This window comes from Blennius ocellaris (genome assembly GCF_963422515.1).
Source record: "Blennius ocellaris genome assembly, chromosome: 11".
Classification (NCBI taxonomy): domain Eukaryota; kingdom Metazoa; phylum Chordata; class Actinopteri; order Blenniiformes; family Blenniidae; genus Blennius; species Blennius ocellaris.
In genome coordinates, this window is record NC_137660.1 from 17,124,278 (window position 1) to 17,142,014 (window position 17,737).

The window sequence follows — 17,737 nt, forward strand, 5'->3', positions numbered from 1 at the left end:
CAGACAAGAAAATTGTAATAATTTCAACCATTTAAAAAACCAAAAGCAACAAGTAAAACAAGATTACATAAACCATGATCATTTTATATTGTGGTACCTTATCATTCTTTAAACAGCCACAAATTTCATCCTTGCACTAAAAAAAGGCAAAAGAAAAAAGGACAACAAGTGATTACTGTACATAAATTGATAAGACGCATCAGAAACTGCACACATTAACTTTTAAAACACTTCTATAACACAACTTACATTCAGTTTTAGTGTTGCGTTTATGAAACTGTTCATCCAGAATGAGACATTGAGTTTCACTCCCACCACTACAAAACAAACCACAGAACAGGCAGAGATCTTTTCATTGATGTTACGTCACAAAGTGGTATCAGTGTGGTATTAGTGAGGCGGACCTGCTGGTTTGAGTGTGACTTCATCCACGATGAGGTCCACCGCTTTGCTCACCAGAATACCTGACTCAGACACAGGCTCCCTGCCCTCTGCTGCAATGAAGAATGGGTAGACAATAAACAGTTAAAAAGAAGTTGGTTAGCTCAAGGGTTCAATTCACAGAAGGGTCATCAATCCAGCGTCAATACTGCTTTATTGGACCAATTCTATCTCACAATGGGCAAGGCAGAGTACACCTTGGACCGGTTGCCAGTCCATCACAGGGTAAAACATAAAGAAGCCCACAGTTAAACACACTACCATTAATACTTAGGGGGAATTTAAGATCACCAATGAACCTACCACACACGCACAAAGAGAACATGCAAATGTTTCACAGAAAGGCTCAGCCTGGAATTGAACTCATGAGTCATGCTATGAGGTCAGCGTGCTAGCGACTACACCACGTCTATCCTTCTATCGTCGATATCACTTATATCGTGTGCAAAGTCGCGGGATGCTGGAGACCAGTTCAAGCCTACCATGGGCAAGGGCAGAATGCAACTTGGAGAGGATGTCAGTTCATCACAGGGCAAAGACGCAGAAATATTCAATGGCATTAATGGCATTTAGGGCCACCAAATAACCTCACATGCCTGTCTGTGGACTGTGAGAGGACACCGAAGTACCCGTAAGAAACCCATGAACACATGATTATAACATGGAAGCCTCACAAAGAAAGGCCCAGCTGGTATTTGAACTATGAAGTTTTTGTGAATTTTTTTTCTTAATTGCCCCTCTTGGGGAAATCATATCTCTGCATTGAATCCATCTGATTCATTGTTGACCTTGACTAAACATACTAAGAGCAGTGGGCTGCAACAGTGTGTGGGGAGCTGATAACATTGTCAGCTATGGCATTGGAACCTGCAAACCTCTGATCCCTTTTTAATCCTCATGGCCACCGTTGCTCCACAGGTTCAATGGCTTGGAGCTACAGCTCTTTTGCATCTGTGTGGGTGCAGTTAATGTTTTTGTGAATAAAATACAGCATGCAACTTTATTCCCAGAAAGCGCTGATATCAACAACAGCTTCAATAGATGTATCCATACTGTTGTTTGACTTGCAAATGCTGGTTAGGGTTAGATAATCTGTCTTTTCAGATGAAATGGTGTAATTCTAATGGACATGTTGGTATATGTTCAAATAAGAAAGATTGCCCCTCTTTTTGGTTACTTTTGTTATTTTTAGCTGCTGTGAGGATAGGAGTAGAGTCTGTGAAGGTAGGGGTTGTGTTAATCCACTCAAGTGTGCTGAAGTCTCATGTTTGGCAACATTACAATGACGCTTGCCTGCCCTGACGTCTGTTAAAGAGATCTGTGGAGATGATAGGAAGTTGTACGGGGCAGGATGGCTGGATGGATGGAGGAAGGGAGGGAAACAGAGTGCGGATGAGCCTTGAAAGACGCAGTGGGAAAAAGAGAGGGATGAAGAGAGTGATATCAGAGGCCCGAGCCTCAGATTTTTGCCAGCAGGGTTGGGATGACTTCCAAAAGCAGAGAACAAAATAGGCATGGTGCCAGACCACACTGAAGATTGCCACACATAGGGACGAGTAGATACTTTCAAACATCTCAGAAAAACTTACTGCCGAAAGTTGGAGCTGTAAAAATGTACATTTCATTATCCAGGGTCCTCTTGTAGAAGCTGGACTCGTATGTTTCAGAATTCTCATTCCACTCTTCCCCAGCGCTGAAAACATAAATACAGTCAGATAATCTGATCTATGAGCCACTGCAGGCATTTCTAAGCAAATATAAGTGTTCGATATATCTGAGCGATTCATAATACTATGTTGACTCAAATCTAATTTGAGAAAATAGAAGTCGTGACCAATAGAGATGATCTACAAAGATTGAGTTAGATATTTCATTTAATGTGTCACTGTAGGAAAAAAGGCATTCGTTTGAAGTGAGAAAGTTTTATTTTCTCAAAGAGAAACCCCCGAATGTATTTTAGGAAACTGTAGCAGAGAAGAAATTGAGGAAATTCAGCTTGGCTGCAGGATTTGTGGATTTGACCCGTGTCCTGTTCTGGCCTGGCACGCTCTGGGAGTTCAGCTCATAGCGTCTAATCCTACATGTTCTGGAAAATAACCCAATGGAGCAGGTGAGGAAGGCAGCCAAAAGTGCTCAACCTAAGAGTATTACAGTCTGTATCCATTTTCATCTCACATGATTATACTAGAAGATATTTGGAAAAAAAAAAGCTTGGCATACTGTTTCACAAAAGCGGCGTTAACACGAGCAGTGAAACAGAATAAAGAGGGAAGAGTACCTTCTTGGATAGACTCTTGTGATTCCTCCATCTGTGGCTACAAACCTGGCCACTATCCCATCCCTGAGAAGATGAAAAACAAAGGCCAATCAACCATGAAAGCCAATCATGCCTATGACGGTGAAAAAAAGTGTTTGTGAATCGTGAAACCAAGTTGCAGATGGGACACAAATTGCTTTGTGCCCAGTCACTTGTCTCCGAATGGCCTAATGTTAAACAGATACCCTTCAATGTGTGCAAATGTGAGTTCAGATTTTTTCAGACAAGTGGGCATACCATAAAACGAACACACACTGATGTAATTATTTGATTTTCCTCTCGAAACATCACGTCTTGGAAGGACTGGGAATGGTTGGGTGTGATATGCATATTGTACTTCACTTTCATCGTGTTGCATAAGTAAGATGCGATCAATTCATCCATAATAGAAAGAAATAAAACTTTGCCTCAGTTAGTGAATAAAGTTGTAGTGGACACAGCCATGGCATTTCAGAGCACTGGAGCAGAACTGCAACACAGATCTCTTTAAGAGGAAGTCGTTCAGTTTTTAATGGAACTATGCATATCTACATAAAGGCTAACATGATCAAAATTTTGATGAAAACTGAGAGAAACTGAATGCTTTGGCACTCACACAGTCTGCTTGCTCCAGACTTTAACCAGGTCAGCGGTCAAACCTGCATCCAAGATCAGTCGGCTCACAAGAGACACATTACCTATGGATCAAAGATGAGGCACATTTTACTGATAGAAAATCTTATCACAACAAAAAACATACTTTTTTTGCGAAATTAGATTCATAAAAACAATGACTTTTGTGTACAAATGTGGACAAAGATGCTCCTGGCTTGCATAAGAATTAATGCTGCAGAGAACCCAGCAAACAGATCTGTTTGTTGGCCAGCTGCAGGAATAAGATGAAGACTTATTCCTGCAGCTGCAGTGATCCGTTGGAGAAAAGTCAATGCCTGAAATGAAGTAGGTGTGTTGGCCAATTCGTTTCTCTGCATAAATGAGCACAAAAAAAAGTTCTCATTAGTACTGGTCAGAAAATCATTCAGTTGGGAGTCATGAGGGCCCATTATCTCTGCTGCAGGACAAAGCATTTTGGATTGGGTGCTGTAGTAATAGGTGCAATTTAAACCTGATTGTCAAGAAAAGTACGTTCAAAGTATTCACATAGTTTGAAGACATAGTCTCGTGAGTGTTGTTAAATTCTGTCTTGTCATAAAGACTCAACAAAATGCGTAAACAGCACTAATGGCAGGGCATATGACTTGACCTTGGGTTTAAATGAATCAAGGCTATCTTGATCCATTAGCTGGATTATAGCGGTAAGCCATGTTAGAGGTGAGATCCATTAGATGATGACACATCACACATAATGAGTCACTGTATAGTGTGGCAGCATCAGGGGTTCCAGGAAACTCAGTCGATCCTCCTGATGTCATCCCCAAACTAAGCTGATGACCAAAGTCATGCTGTAACCTTCATATGGTGGTCATCACAATGACTTGACAGTAAGACACACCATGCAGTATATGCATTGAAAAACATTCACTCATTGTGATACAAATACTGAATACTGTTAGCTTTATACAACCCGTATGAACAGAGACAGCAGGAAACCCGCACAGATGTGTCAAGTGAAATAACAGTGAAGAAGATGCATGACTCACATGCATCTTGGGTGTTGCTATCAATGTACTGGTTGAAGTCGAGGAGAAACTGGGTGTTGTTGACTGACAACTTCAGCTCTTTGCAGTACTCCCTGAAGAAACAGTTGCGGTCAGTAGGCGTGCCTGTCTCTTGCCTGCTCCCATGTTTTATATAAGCGATGTGCAGTCATGTGAAGACTACTCACCTGGGAGCGATGTACGTGTAACCGAACTCATCAAACCTCTCCTGCTGTATGGTGTCCAGTGCTTTCAAAAACACAAAATGCCAAGTTCAGGTTTATAAGTTAACAAGTTATGTAGCATCAAAGTATCAATAAACTCTTAGACGACACGACAAGGACATTGATGTGTCAGACAGATAGAAGCTGTTAGTCGACACATGGACACAATTGTGCACCACACAATCAAAGACACAACACATGCACTGGACAGATATGAGTTGGTGTAATAAAGGCAGAGTGTGGATGGAGCTCTAGGAAAAACACAAGGGAGAGTAACTGACTGAGAAGTACTTGCCTTCTTGGCCTGTTATGACCCAAGAGAGAAACCGTAAGGGGAGAGGCAAGTGTAGAGAAGACAAAAGGAGATAAAAATGCATTCATCATCTGAAAAACATGATGTCATACCGTGGAAAATATGCTGAAAATTGTGAATAATTCACCACAGTAGGTAATAAAATACTGTGCTGCAGTAAATCATATGAGCTCCAACAGCATGCCTTAAACGTATATTAAAAAAAAAAGTGATTGAATGCCCTTATTGAAGGTAGATCATTAAAATGGTAAAAAGGTACAAGATCATAGACATGCAAGACACAACGCGTAATCATACGCTGTATTATAGAACAATTCCTTCAAGGCCTTCAATCACATCACTTGCTTTGACTTCGGATTTTATTTGAAACACTGAATGGTAATTCTTATCTCATAAATGCCATGACAGACATCAATGGCCATCATTTACTGGTCTCTTAAAATAAGGACATTTTGGAAACGGCCTTTAAAATATATTGACTCGTGTGGTGCAGTCTGCAAAAACAATTACCGAGCGCTGAGTTTCCTCGAGGTCATAGAAATCTGGTGCAGGATGAAACAATGGCCTTCATATAAAACATAACAAGCATATTCATTGTCGCTCTGTCTCTATAGACTGGGCATGGTGACTCTCTCTTCACAATTGCTTTCCACACTATCCCTTTTTCTTTTTCAGCTCTTTACTTAAGTGTCACTGTATCCTCAACAGCAGCTTCAGTTCATTTATTCAACACAGCATTCCTGCTACAAGAATGAAAAAAAAAAAAAAATCCATGTTCATCTATCACACCCTTGGCTTGGGATGCTCCCAAATGTATTAGGAGGACAAGTGGCTGCTTAAACCTCCTACTGCTGCAAAGTGATAAGATGGATTGGGGTTCTGGTGGTCTGGCTCCAGGATGAAACTCTATATGGCTGTACAGAGAACTTAAGAGTCCCAAACTCCCTATCAGACCAGTCTGTGGCAGTAAGACATGGTGTGTTACTTTTTTTTAACAGTCCTGTAAACGTTCTGACAGCCTTTATGGCACAGTGACAGACTCGTTATGGCATAGAGGGAGTGATACAGAGGCCGAAACGCTCAGTCAAACTCTCATCTGTTGAAATAACGGCACCATTAGTTGTTTATGCTTCGTGGCATCACATCAAAGTTATAAAAAATTCACGAAAGCCAGATGGTTATGTGCTGAATCCAGTGTTTTGCTGCTAATTATATCCTCTGATCAAAGAGACCATCTACCCGTGCTTTTATCAAGTCATCATTAGCATTCATACTGTGATGCATGCATTCTTTACAACAATGTGATCACAATGCTTATGAAGCAGAACATCATATGGCAAGAAGAATATTGAATACTTGCCCCAAGAAGAAGCTGTACATTCCAGCAAGATTAAAGAGAAAAAAAATTGCATTAGAACTTAAAATGCAAATAATTGTAAAGAAAACACATATTCATACATGTATGTATCTGTATTTTCTGATTTATTAGCAACTATTACACTTGCTATGTTCTGTGATGGGAGACCAAGCAGACAGATTGTATCACGCAGCAAGACTGTCTTGAAATATCAACCAAAGAGGTGAAAATAAATAAGTAAATGTGTCCACAATGAATGAGCATGAAGTATCAGTTGGAAGATTAAATAGAAAGATGGAGGAAAAAACCATGGAAGGAGAAAACAATTCAGGCTAGAATGTTGTCAACTTGAGAACATGTATTCCCAAGCTAAAAGATCAGGAAAGAGAGGAGATTGAGTTTGCTCCAGATATATATTTAAATGGTTAAATGTGCAATAAGGAGAGACAGTTTGGTAGAAGCAGTGATCTTGAGGAGATGAGAGAGGTTTCCTCTTCTCGTAAGCCAAAAGAAGAGTCAGATAAAGAACAAAAAATAAATAAATAAGAAGAGATACAGTCACACAAGATCAAAAGGCACAGTGGACAGGCTGGGTATGGGAGAGGGAAAGCATGTGGTGGAAGACTTTGTGTGGGAGTGACCAGTGGGTTAGACTACAAAAGAAAAGCACTATGGGGATTCACTGATGTGAGTCGCAAGTACAAAGGAGTGGCTATGGTTCCAGCGAGGAGCTAGTATTACAACACAAGTAGTCAAGAGCACAACTGAAAGGGGGTGTGCCTGGATGTGGTGGACTTATCGATGGATTTGCTTTCTTTTTATTCAGGCAGTTTATGTTGTACTCACCCATGGCTTGTGTCATGTCATCTCCCAGTTTAGCTTGAATGAAATGTTCACTGTATTTAGGTAGAACAAGGGCCAGGCTGCAGAGAAAAGATGATACTTAGATTTATTGTGGAGGTTGGTGGTTGAAGGTCATTTGTGTTTTTAGCTTAAATGTACATCAAACCACAAAGTGCTGAGAAAAGGTTTCAGGCACGTGAACTAAAATAAAGAGAATGCTGCTTATATAATTACCTGTAAATATTGCAATTGTTTTATCAATTACCAAAACTGACAAAAAAATGCTCAAATCTGAAATTTGGTTTATCAATGCAAAAAAAAAGTATTGTTGTGCTTTGTCACAATTTTTTCTTATACATAAAGATATGCTTTGTCCTTGTTTTAGTGAAAAACAGGAGTGATATCTTTAAAACATTGTCAAATACACAACCAGAACCTGAAGTTACAAACAGGAGAGTGACCCCTGTTGGCTCACGCAGCATCCTTCATCAGATGAAGTGCTCTCAATAGTCACTGCCACTGGCTTGACGTAACACACTCAAACTTTACAAATCATGGCTTTTTCGTTGTAAATGAAGTCTCACCTGTAGTCTGTCCCATTGACTGGTGCCCATGTGTAGGTCCTGACTCCTCTATCTATGTACCTCTGCCAATAATGATACAGAATGTTGTTACAATTCCAAACTGTTGCATATTGTATTCATATTTTTCTATCAGTTGAATATTACATAACAGTAAATTATATATATATTTTCTTTCCTTGAATGTCTTTAAATGAGAAACCATTTATTTGTAGTTAAGTATATCTAAAGTGCGATAGCAAGGTGGGCAAACATGTAAATAAAATGGAATTCAAATCTCATAAACCAATACTTCATTCACAATCTGACACAGACCGCAAAGCAGATGTTGAAAGTGAGACATGTCATAAATACACTTTCAGATAACATCTGAGGTCAGTTCCCAGTATTTTTTTCTCACCTCATCTTGGGTTTTCACCAGCGTTTCAATAGTACGCTCTCCTGTCTCTCCATCAATCATCATTGTCCTGATCTGATGTGAGAGAAAAAGACGGTGCAGCTCCACAGTCACTGAATGTGATTCACAGGGTTTGGATTCATTTGAAAGCAGTCTGTCTTATAACTTCACGCTAACAAGTTGGGGCCACCAGATAAATCACTGTGATGGAGTGATGAAAGTGGTTTTATGAGGAGACATGAGATGTCTGGCACCTGGATATCTATCTGAATGTATGTGAATTCGGCTTCTTACTCCACTTTCTATATATGCGTGGGTTTGCTTCGGAGGTTAGGCTGAATGTGGGATTTGCGTGTATCTGCACACTCTACCTCCACTTTGATATCATTCTCCAGCTCTGCATCCAGAAAGTCGAGGGTCACCGGTTCCTGGAATTTGGGATTCTATAGAAAAAACAAAACAAAAAAACAATTCAGTCTGTTATGAGTGAAGTGAACTGCAAACAGACCAATTTAAAGATACATTACAAGATCAGTGAGAAGTTTTTATTCTCATGTGGAATCCCGCCGAGTTGATACAGAAAGATGTTGTAAAATGCAATGGCCCATTTAACAATAGCTTCTCGGAGACGGGTTCCTGCCATCAGTCCACTACAGAGAACAGTAATCCGCCGCACACAAGTATTGCCAATGCATTTAATAAAAAAGTGCAATAGCAATTTTTGAAACAAACAGATTTATTTTGGATTGCCCATAACCTCTTTTTAATAAAAGGCACACAAGACATACTAAAACTAAAAAGTGTAACGAGACACAGATGTTTTTTTCTTTGAGGTAAGTGTGGGTAAAAAATTTATTTGTCCTCCTGTTATGCAATCAGGAAGGCTTCTACTTTACGTGTATTCATCAAAACAGGACACCTATACCCCAAACCCACAGCCAAAAACCATTGGGTCCTAGTATGAGTTATAATGTGGCCTCCACATAGGGATTTCATCAAGTTGTCAAGCACAGACAGCTGCAGAGTTTTAAAAAAAAAATTACACTTTTCCTTCTGTTCCTTTAGTCTGCATTTTATTGGATAAAGAAGACCACTATTAATAACTAGGACTGCACAATATATTGAGCATTTAGTGTTATCACAGCATAAAAAGACTGGACTGCGATAAATTATGTTTCTGTGCACAAAGCCTTCATGCTCTGCAAACTCAAAATGACAGCATTTTAAATGTGGAAGAGAAACACATTTAATCGTGGCTAATTCACAAAAACTGAAGTAAAAAGTTACGAATTTGGATCAATTGACAGCTCTAAAGTTCAAATGACAATAAATAAATAAACTCCACAAACTGTTTCTGTTCTGAAACTGTTGGTGTGAACTGCAGATACATGTGATTTGGTGGGGGGGGGGGGGGGGGGGGGGCATCCAATAACAGCTGGTATCAATTAGGAGCGAGCATGCTGAGTAGAAGAACAAATCTCAATGCACAAGGAAATTAGCATCCTTAAATGATTGAATTTATTGCAAATTACATCTTTATTGCTGTACTTGACAACATTACAGTATATTGCATGTTCACCCGATATCATGCAGCCCTTCTATTAACTATAAACACCTTTGATTTGGGGAAAATGTTCTACTTGGCAGGATTTCCTTCACAATTGCTTAAATATTTTATGAGTATTGTATGTTTATTTGTTATATTGTTATTGAATAAGTTTGGATTTCACAGCGGTGGTTTTGAGTTGTGGTTTCCTATTAGTGCATTTAGTAAGGAAACTTATTCTGGACAATCGGAAGACTTTTAAATCGTACCTCAACTTTTGGAAAAAGGTTCACCCTGGCAGTGATCAAAGCAAACAAATACAACTCTTTATGTTTTTGGAAACATTTGCCTTCTTGCATTGTAAATCTGGCTCAGAAAAAAAAAGAAAATACTTTGAGTAGTAGCATGGTCAAGGCTGCTGAGTTTATTAGTAACTTTTATGTTGGGCTATTTGATTGTTGTGGCAGCAAAATGCAAGGCTATTTCCATGCTTTGGTCTCAATTACTAATAATCCGATTCATGAGTGGCATATCAACTTATTTTTCTGAATCAAGGTTCAGGTAAATCATTCCATTTTTTTGTTTTAAATGCACTTGCGTAAAAACAACAGCATTGTGAAACTAATACATAAATTAGCTTTCATTTAAAAAACAACAACAAAAAAACAAGTAAAACATTGGTAACGCAGCCCACATCTCATCACACCTTTTTGAAATCAAAAACTTGAACAAAACTTTTTCGAACATTTTTAGTCGTGAATACAGACAAAGTCGAAAAAATCAAAACACCCAAGAACACACATTTTATTGTAGTCATGAGTACATAACCACACCAGTTTATGCAGGTAAGTGTTAACATGGAGCGTGTTGCTTTGGTTTCTCAGTAATTCAGGTACAATGGCATCTATTTTCCATAGCACATGAATCTAATCAAATATAAGTCTTACAGGGTGCCATGTGGCAGCATTTTGACAACATATCGGACACCAGATGCAGCTGAATCACGTTTGATAGAAAGTGACACTGAACTCTATTAATGTCCTCTCTTAAAAACTCTATACGTCTGACTGGCTTTATGGTGGTATAAAATAGTAGCAGTAATCCAGTGCTTCTCTATAAAGCAGCAGTACATGTAATATGATACCAGTCGGTCCTCCCAAGCCTTTACCCACTCACAACATGGTCAAAAGCAGACGAGTGCTGACATAATGATTTCATGCATGTTGGCATACAATATTCAAGCAGTAATTTGAAGATTATTGTATTATGACATTAAAGGATATGTAAGACAAAGAGCTTTCATTGCTCTTGTCATAGTAAAGCCCAAGTTTTTTTTTTCTTCTAAAGGAAAAATGTTAATAGATATAAGTGTGATACACACAAGAAAGCACCCATGGAAGACAGAAATTGAAAAGTCATTTCCAGTAAAAGTCAAAGAGTTGAGCTCCTTACATGTGATGGTTAGAGAAATGGAATGAGGCAGCAAAGGAAGATGATGAAGATGAAGCATGAAAATGAGAAAAGAAAGAATAAAAGATCAAGACATACAAGACTGTGATACAGAATGAAACATCAAACATACATGGAGACAGGAGAGCTTATAAAGAGAACGGAAGTCTGAACATTGCATGACTTCAACCGCAAAGACAGAAAATTAAAAGACCAAATCAAAAAAATAATAAAACAAGGAATCAGAAAAAATAGCAACAATACAAAAAAGCAATGCGAGACAATGAAAGAGTACTTTGTGTCAACAACAGATTTGTTAGGATGATCTCGGAAATACAATTCTACTGTAACTGGGAAGGCTGGTGTTTTGACTATGAAATATGTACAAGCAAGATGTGTGTGTGTGTGTGTGTGTGTGTGTGTGTGTGTGTGTGTGTGTGTGTGTGTGTGTGTGTGTGTGTGTGTGTGTGTGTGTGTGTGTGTGTGTGTGTGTGTGTGTGTGTGTGTGTGTGTGTGTGTGTGTGTGTGTGTGTGTGTGTGTGTGTGTGTGAAGGAAAATGATCTGAGGACCCAAGGTTGCCATCAGTATTCACAGTCTCATTCACTGATTCAATGAACCTTGAAGATCCGCTCTATGAAGAGGACTGATGGAAAATGGCTTCCTTGAATGCTACTTTAAAATGATGAAGTTATGACTATGCCTATAGTGCCTAGGACCAGGGTGCAATTTATAGCGGGATGAAGGATCCACCCCCACACCCTTCGGCTGAATTATTATTCAGAGGCAGATTAAATCTTTCTCCCTCTAACAGCGATTATAGCCTCCTCACCAGCAGACCAGACAATACACAGCTCATAATTGTATTTTGAAATCCAAATCCAAGTAAAGCACACCTTCCAAATTTCATTGAGAGTGAAAGAGAATGTTTATTCTCATGCTAAGTAGCAAATTTGAGTTGACGTTGGATTTAGAAAAGTAATTTCACATTGAAAGATGTTGGGAATAGCTGTAGGGCTCTGGTAATTAAATTCATTAATTCACATTCTGAAAGTGTAAGTAAGATTTGTATATAAGCTTCAACTGTCATACCTGGGTTTTTTTTTCCCCCTTATCTCTAATTTTCACCTTTTGTGTAGTTTTTGTATTATTCCTTTTTTGGATTTTGTCTGATATCTATTATCTATTTCATATATGTATATAACATATTCAGTTTTTTTAGGTACAGTAGGTTTGAAATAAAAATAATTAATTTATTCAAGTTGGAAGATGCTGTTAATTTTTTTTCCACCTTCATTCAAGGCAACACAATTATCAGATGCAACATATCATTGTGACACAGAAAATCCTGACAATGGTTTCCCCAAAAAATGAAGACAATCAAATCCCCTGGGGGAAAAAAAAAACACATTATTGTTATATGGTGACAGCTACTTCATCTATGAATCTTGTATTATCTAAGGTATTGCAAATTCACAAAATTCTACATGGCTGTACTATCTCAGAAACTATAAATGCTATCTATTGCACGTCTACTTCATCTCACCTCGTGGAAAGTGACAGCATACTTATTAGTGAGTCTGAGTTTCCTGTTTTGAATCCTTTTCTAGGAAAGGTATGGGAAAAAAAAGATCACTGTGCTTTAATTAGTAATGCACACATTGTGTTACTCTGAGCTGGCAGTCAGAAACGCTTCCTGAAGAAGTGTTTCCACAGATGCACACCTGCACAAACCATTGATCAGCATTACATCTTCCAGGAGGGGTGAACGATCGTAAAGAGATTTAAAGCCGGGGGGGGGGAAATTCGCATTCACACAAACTTAAAAACAAATATTTCCATTGCACTAACAAGAAAACAATGGCACATTTTGAGCATTCATAAATACACTCGTTAATTTGTCACTATTATCTTAGTTATGCTTTTTCGCATTACAGTTATATGCCAATACATGCTCTCATCTGAGAGGTGGATTACCTCGCTAATAAAACATTTAACCAAGAATTAGGATAATTTGATCCGTAAGTGCTTGTCTGAATGGATTTGATTGCTGGGAGTGGATTAATAGACAGAAAGTAAGTGTATGTCTCCGAGGATCCACAGTTCAGATTCACTGAGCTGTTCTGGAGTTTTTCTGCCACACATGGCCCTCATGCAGCCTGTCAGAGAGGGTTTGCCTCAGGCTGGAGGCAGTAAGCTGCTGTGGGATTTGCTGAAAAAAGGCCTGCAGCCTCTTGTGGGGTCATAGCTAATTTACAAGGGGGCATTTCTTAATACCTGCCAGTGGCGAGAAGTCCTGTTGCATTCATTTGAGGAATAGTGAGACTGCACAGGGCATTTGGCAGGTCAAAACAGACAGTCCCAAAGTTGGTAGAAGTGGTATCTTACTTGCGTGTTTTGGAAGTGTTATTTTCGCATATAGTTTATCTTAAAGCCTTGCAAGAATACTGAAATAGGGGTGGGGGGGGTGCTTGATATATGCAGGTTTGGCAAAAATAATCAGATGTATCCGTTTAATTTGGACTGCCTCAAGTAGATGAGAAAATAAAATAAAAAAAATCTGATGATAAAGGGTAAAGGAAATTAAATTACTGAACCTATTTTCACGTTCAAATATGCCATCAGGTGACTTTTTCTCCTTCATTCATAAACATATATGCCATATAACATATATCCGTTTAATCCCATAAGGTGTCTGTGACCTTCTAGCCGATATCTGAGGGCTGATGTTATCAAGCCATACTCTTAACAGGGGAATGGGCGCTCTTTATGAAGATTGATGAGGGGACGACACGTGGAAAAGTTTGAAGAGAGCATGCACCATCTGCTAACCTGCATATTATTCACGGAGTGCAAATAGTGACTATAAAACCAGGTGGAATGGCCAGGATATACTATAATACTTGTAGACATGGGCCTGCTGAGATACACAAAGTGACGCATTGGGCCAGATGCTATACCTTTGGCTGGAGGTTGGGGTGCAGCAGGACGTATCCATTGGGATCAATGGCAAAGTAGTATCCATTAGGACCAATCTGAGGCCAGAGATAAACAGAAAGGAGAATTAATTACTGTGTCCAGAAAACCCCCAAATACCAATATGTGCACAGCATGGCTCATTGGTCTAAAACATATGCCGGATAAAGGTCATTGTTGATCCAAGACAGCGGAATAACAAGGAACTGAAAGCAGAAATGCAAAACTTTTTTTTTTTTTAAGAATTCTTGCTTGTGAAGAAATGTTGCTGATACTGGAAGAGACCTTCTTTGGCAAAACTCTAACGGCAAGTTCACAAGGTCACAAGTCTGCCCTGGGTGGATTGTTCTGCATGTGAATATACTCAGGCATTAAACTCACAGTGAAGCGTGGCGTGAGCTTTTTGATATCGTCAAGAGACACGTCAATCCCCATGACGCCGAGAATCAGCTGATTCTGGTACTGAAATATGAAAGAATAAAATAAACGAAAGTGGATTAATCAGTTTGAGTCTGTTCACCGTTTGCGGGTGCATTTTCTTACTATACCTCTCCTTTCCTTTCATCGTACATTCTAGTTCTGTTGAAGACCGGTAATGTTCCAGTGATGACCAGACCCAGTTCCTGAGGGAGAGGTGAGCAAAAATAACTTCTACCAACATTTATTTTACATTTCTATGTTTTTAGTTGTGACTTGGTAACAGAGTAACATGAATGAGAGTGAGCTCTACCAGGGCATCAAGGTACACATTCGTCCATTGGACTTGTTTGGCCTGCTTATCTGCGAGAACCATTGGCCTTCCCAACACATCCAGGTATTCCTGTTGAGGAGAGATTTTTCAGTTCGATTGCTTAGATTGCTTCACATGCAAAACTAGTCCATGTTGCATGTGTAAAAAGATAAAAGCCTGGCTAAAATCACCTGTGTATTTATTCTGATGGCTCCGATGGACGGGATCTCATAGAAGTAACCTGGATAAAAGATCATGGGGGAAACAACATTTAGAGAACAATTGCAACTCAAAAATGAGGCATAATGAAGCAGAAAGTGAAGTGTTTTCTTATGTACTTGTGTGTTAATTTTTGTTTTTGTATATATGGACCTGTGTCTGCAATGCAGATAATGTTGGAACAGTCTATAGCATCATATAATTTTTGTGAACTGTGGCATTGACACAAAAAAGCGTGAATGGAAGGAATTTCGTTTTGCCTCAGAAAATGTTCCACTCAATAACCTCCACAACGTAATCGGAGAGCAGAAGTCCCAGTTTGAGCTGCAAAAATTTTCCAGCATCTGGTCAAGTCGGTGTAAGAATGCAGATGAGTAATAGCCTAACGAGCCTGGAGCATGACTCCTAATTTGGTCCAACCACTGCAACAAACTGTAAATTCAGGAGTGATATAATGTGTGGTGTACCTTTGTTGGAGCAGGCCATCCACTGAATAGGTCCTTTGTCATAATTGTGTTGTCCTACAGAGAAGGTGAAAATCCTCACCTGAAGAATATAAAATGATTACATTTATCAGAATGCCACCTCTTACCCTAGTCATAAAACAATTGATTACTAGTTATTAGATTAACTAGTGCTGTACTTTACGGGTTTATTTCATTTACCTAGTATTCTGTTCAATATAATTTTACGTAAATAGACTGTTGATTTAATGATGAGAGATATGTGCTCAACTGCTCCCTTTTCATAGCAGTAATCACAGCAAGTCAGTCCAACTTTCACCATTTTTACACTTGATACCCTTCCTGGCACAACCAGGATTTGAACCTGGCTCCCCATCAACACATCCATTATCTTCACTGCTTCATCCAAATTAGGTTTGATAGGTTCTGGAGCCAATCCAATCTGACTATGGGTGAAGGTTGGTTATATCCTGGACAGGTCACCAGTCCATGACAGGACAGACACACACTCACATTCACACCGACAGACACCAATTAGCCTGTATGCATGTTTTAGGACTGTGGGAAGAAACCAGAGTACCCAGAGGGAAACAAAACCATCAAGAATATCTTCAAACTCTGTGTTAATGATTAATGAAATATGATATATTTACAAACTAAAAGCTCAACCAATGTTTTTCTCACTGTACATACACCCTGCTTTGACTACAAATACAAGTGAGTCTGCAATATTTTTAAAAAGAGCATTGGTAATGAAGTGTGTGTGTGGCTGTTTAATTCTCTATGACAAAAACTTTTTCTGCCCTCTGCAGAAACTTTTAAGCAAAGAGGATATCTTCAATGATACGTAAACCCAAAGGGAGTTCCAAGAAGTATAATACACCCCTTTGTGTGTGTGTGTGTGTGTGTGTGTGTGTGTGTGTGTGTGTGTGTGTGTGTGTGTGTGTGTGTGTGTGTGTGTGTGTGTGTGTGTGTGTGTGTGTGTGTGTGTGTGTGTGTGTGTGTGTGTGTGTGTGTGTACACGCAACTGTATTATTCATGTTCTGGCGACAGAAATCTATTTGCGTCGCCACACTGTGAAGGGCTTTCCATTCTTAGTAACACAACTCATTAAGTCAGAAGTGAGCCTTAGATGATAATTGTGACGCTGACAATAGGATTATGAGGATGGTCTATAGTGCAGGAGTAGGTCTCCAGAATATGTGAGCGAAAGTGTGAAAGAAGTGTCATTTCTGCAGAGTTATGGAACAGTGTACTACTGTGTGTTGTTTCTTACCTTTTTGTCAGCATTATACTTCTCCAATATGGCCTTAGCTCTTTCCTCTCCTCCATCAGTGAACAACATGATGATCTTGTTACAGTTTGCTCTGCTCACATTAGTCTAGTGAAACAAATATTAAAAAGGAGAATATGGTCACTGTGCATCCAACGACACCTGCTTAAGTCAATTACTATTTACAGTAAAGAGTACTATTTAGCAGAAACAGTTGATTGAATATATAAATATAAATATGTGCACACCCTTGTCCTATGCTGTTCTTCTTGTTTTATCCAACACAAACAAGCTGTAGGTGCGAGCAGCTTCATGTAGAAATACATCAAATTGGAAACTACTGCAATACTAATGTGTATTCTTGTTTATAAGTCCAGATTCGATCAGTCAATCAAGTCACCCCTTTTTCTTTTGAAATTGTACGTTGTTGTGCTCATTCAACCACCAGATGGCAGTGAAGGACAACTTTCTAAATCTGCTGACCTATGGAGACACTTTCATTCAAAAACTTGTTTTTTTGGCCTTGTGCTTTCAGTCATGCTTAAGTATGGCAAAGTATAATTTTTTTAAATCTTTTTTTTCCTTACCACAGAAAGCTGCTCAAAAGCAAACTCGAAGCCTTTTGTGTAATTTGTAATTCCTTTGGCTGTGATATTCTGTACCGCATCCTTCAGCAGCTTTTTGTTCCTCACGTTGGCTTGAACCAGATGGTCGAAACACGCCGTCTTCTTCACCCTGGTGTTGAACTGGGAAGCAGAGGCAGGGAATTATGACCTGCAAATCATTCATACAATTACAACAACTGGGCATATGTAACAAATTATACCAACACGGCACGCGCACGCATGCACACATACACTCCCACCTGGCCTTGGCTGTTATCAGGCAGTGGTAAACAGACACATTCATCAAGCCCCACTAATTGCTTCACATCCTTGGAGCTCAACGATTTGGTACCCATGGAAACTAGAT

General features: G+C 39.2%; 1 protein-coding gene across 1 annotated transcript in view; it reads right to left on the reverse strand.

Moving 5' to 3' along the window:
* Positions 1-17,737, reverse strand: part of LOC308136374 (voltage-dependent calcium channel subunit alpha-2/delta-1) — a 71,581-nt gene that overhangs the window by 11,128 nt on the left and 42,716 nt on the right. The window contains exons 11-30 of the mRNA XM_080504711.1: positions 17,353-17,511; positions 16,769-16,873; positions 15,496-15,574; positions 15,001-15,050; positions 14,810-14,899; positions 14,628-14,702; positions 14,461-14,541; positions 14,064-14,138; positions 8,482-8,553; positions 8,114-8,185; positions 7,717-7,778; positions 7,136-7,212; positions 4,584-4,644; positions 4,399-4,490; positions 3,354-3,435; positions 2,720-2,782; positions 2,031-2,134; positions 405-494; positions 250-317; positions 98-136 (exon numbers count right to left, since the gene is read on the reverse strand). Coding sequence (XP_080360837.1) covers positions 98-136; positions 250-317; positions 405-494; positions 2,031-2,134; positions 2,720-2,782; positions 3,354-3,435; positions 4,399-4,490; positions 4,584-4,644; positions 7,136-7,212; positions 7,717-7,778; positions 8,114-8,185; positions 8,482-8,553; positions 14,064-14,138; positions 14,461-14,541; positions 14,628-14,702; positions 14,810-14,899; positions 15,001-15,050; positions 15,496-15,574; positions 16,769-16,873; positions 17,353-17,511 — 1,596 coding nt within the window. The remainder of the gene's footprint in view (positions 1-97; positions 137-249; positions 318-404; positions 495-2,030; positions 2,135-2,719; positions 2,783-3,353; positions 3,436-4,398; positions 4,491-4,583; positions 4,645-7,135; positions 7,213-7,716; positions 7,779-8,113; positions 8,186-8,481; positions 8,554-14,063; positions 14,139-14,460; positions 14,542-14,627; positions 14,703-14,809; positions 14,900-15,000; positions 15,051-15,495; positions 15,575-16,768; positions 16,874-17,352; positions 17,512-17,737) is intronic.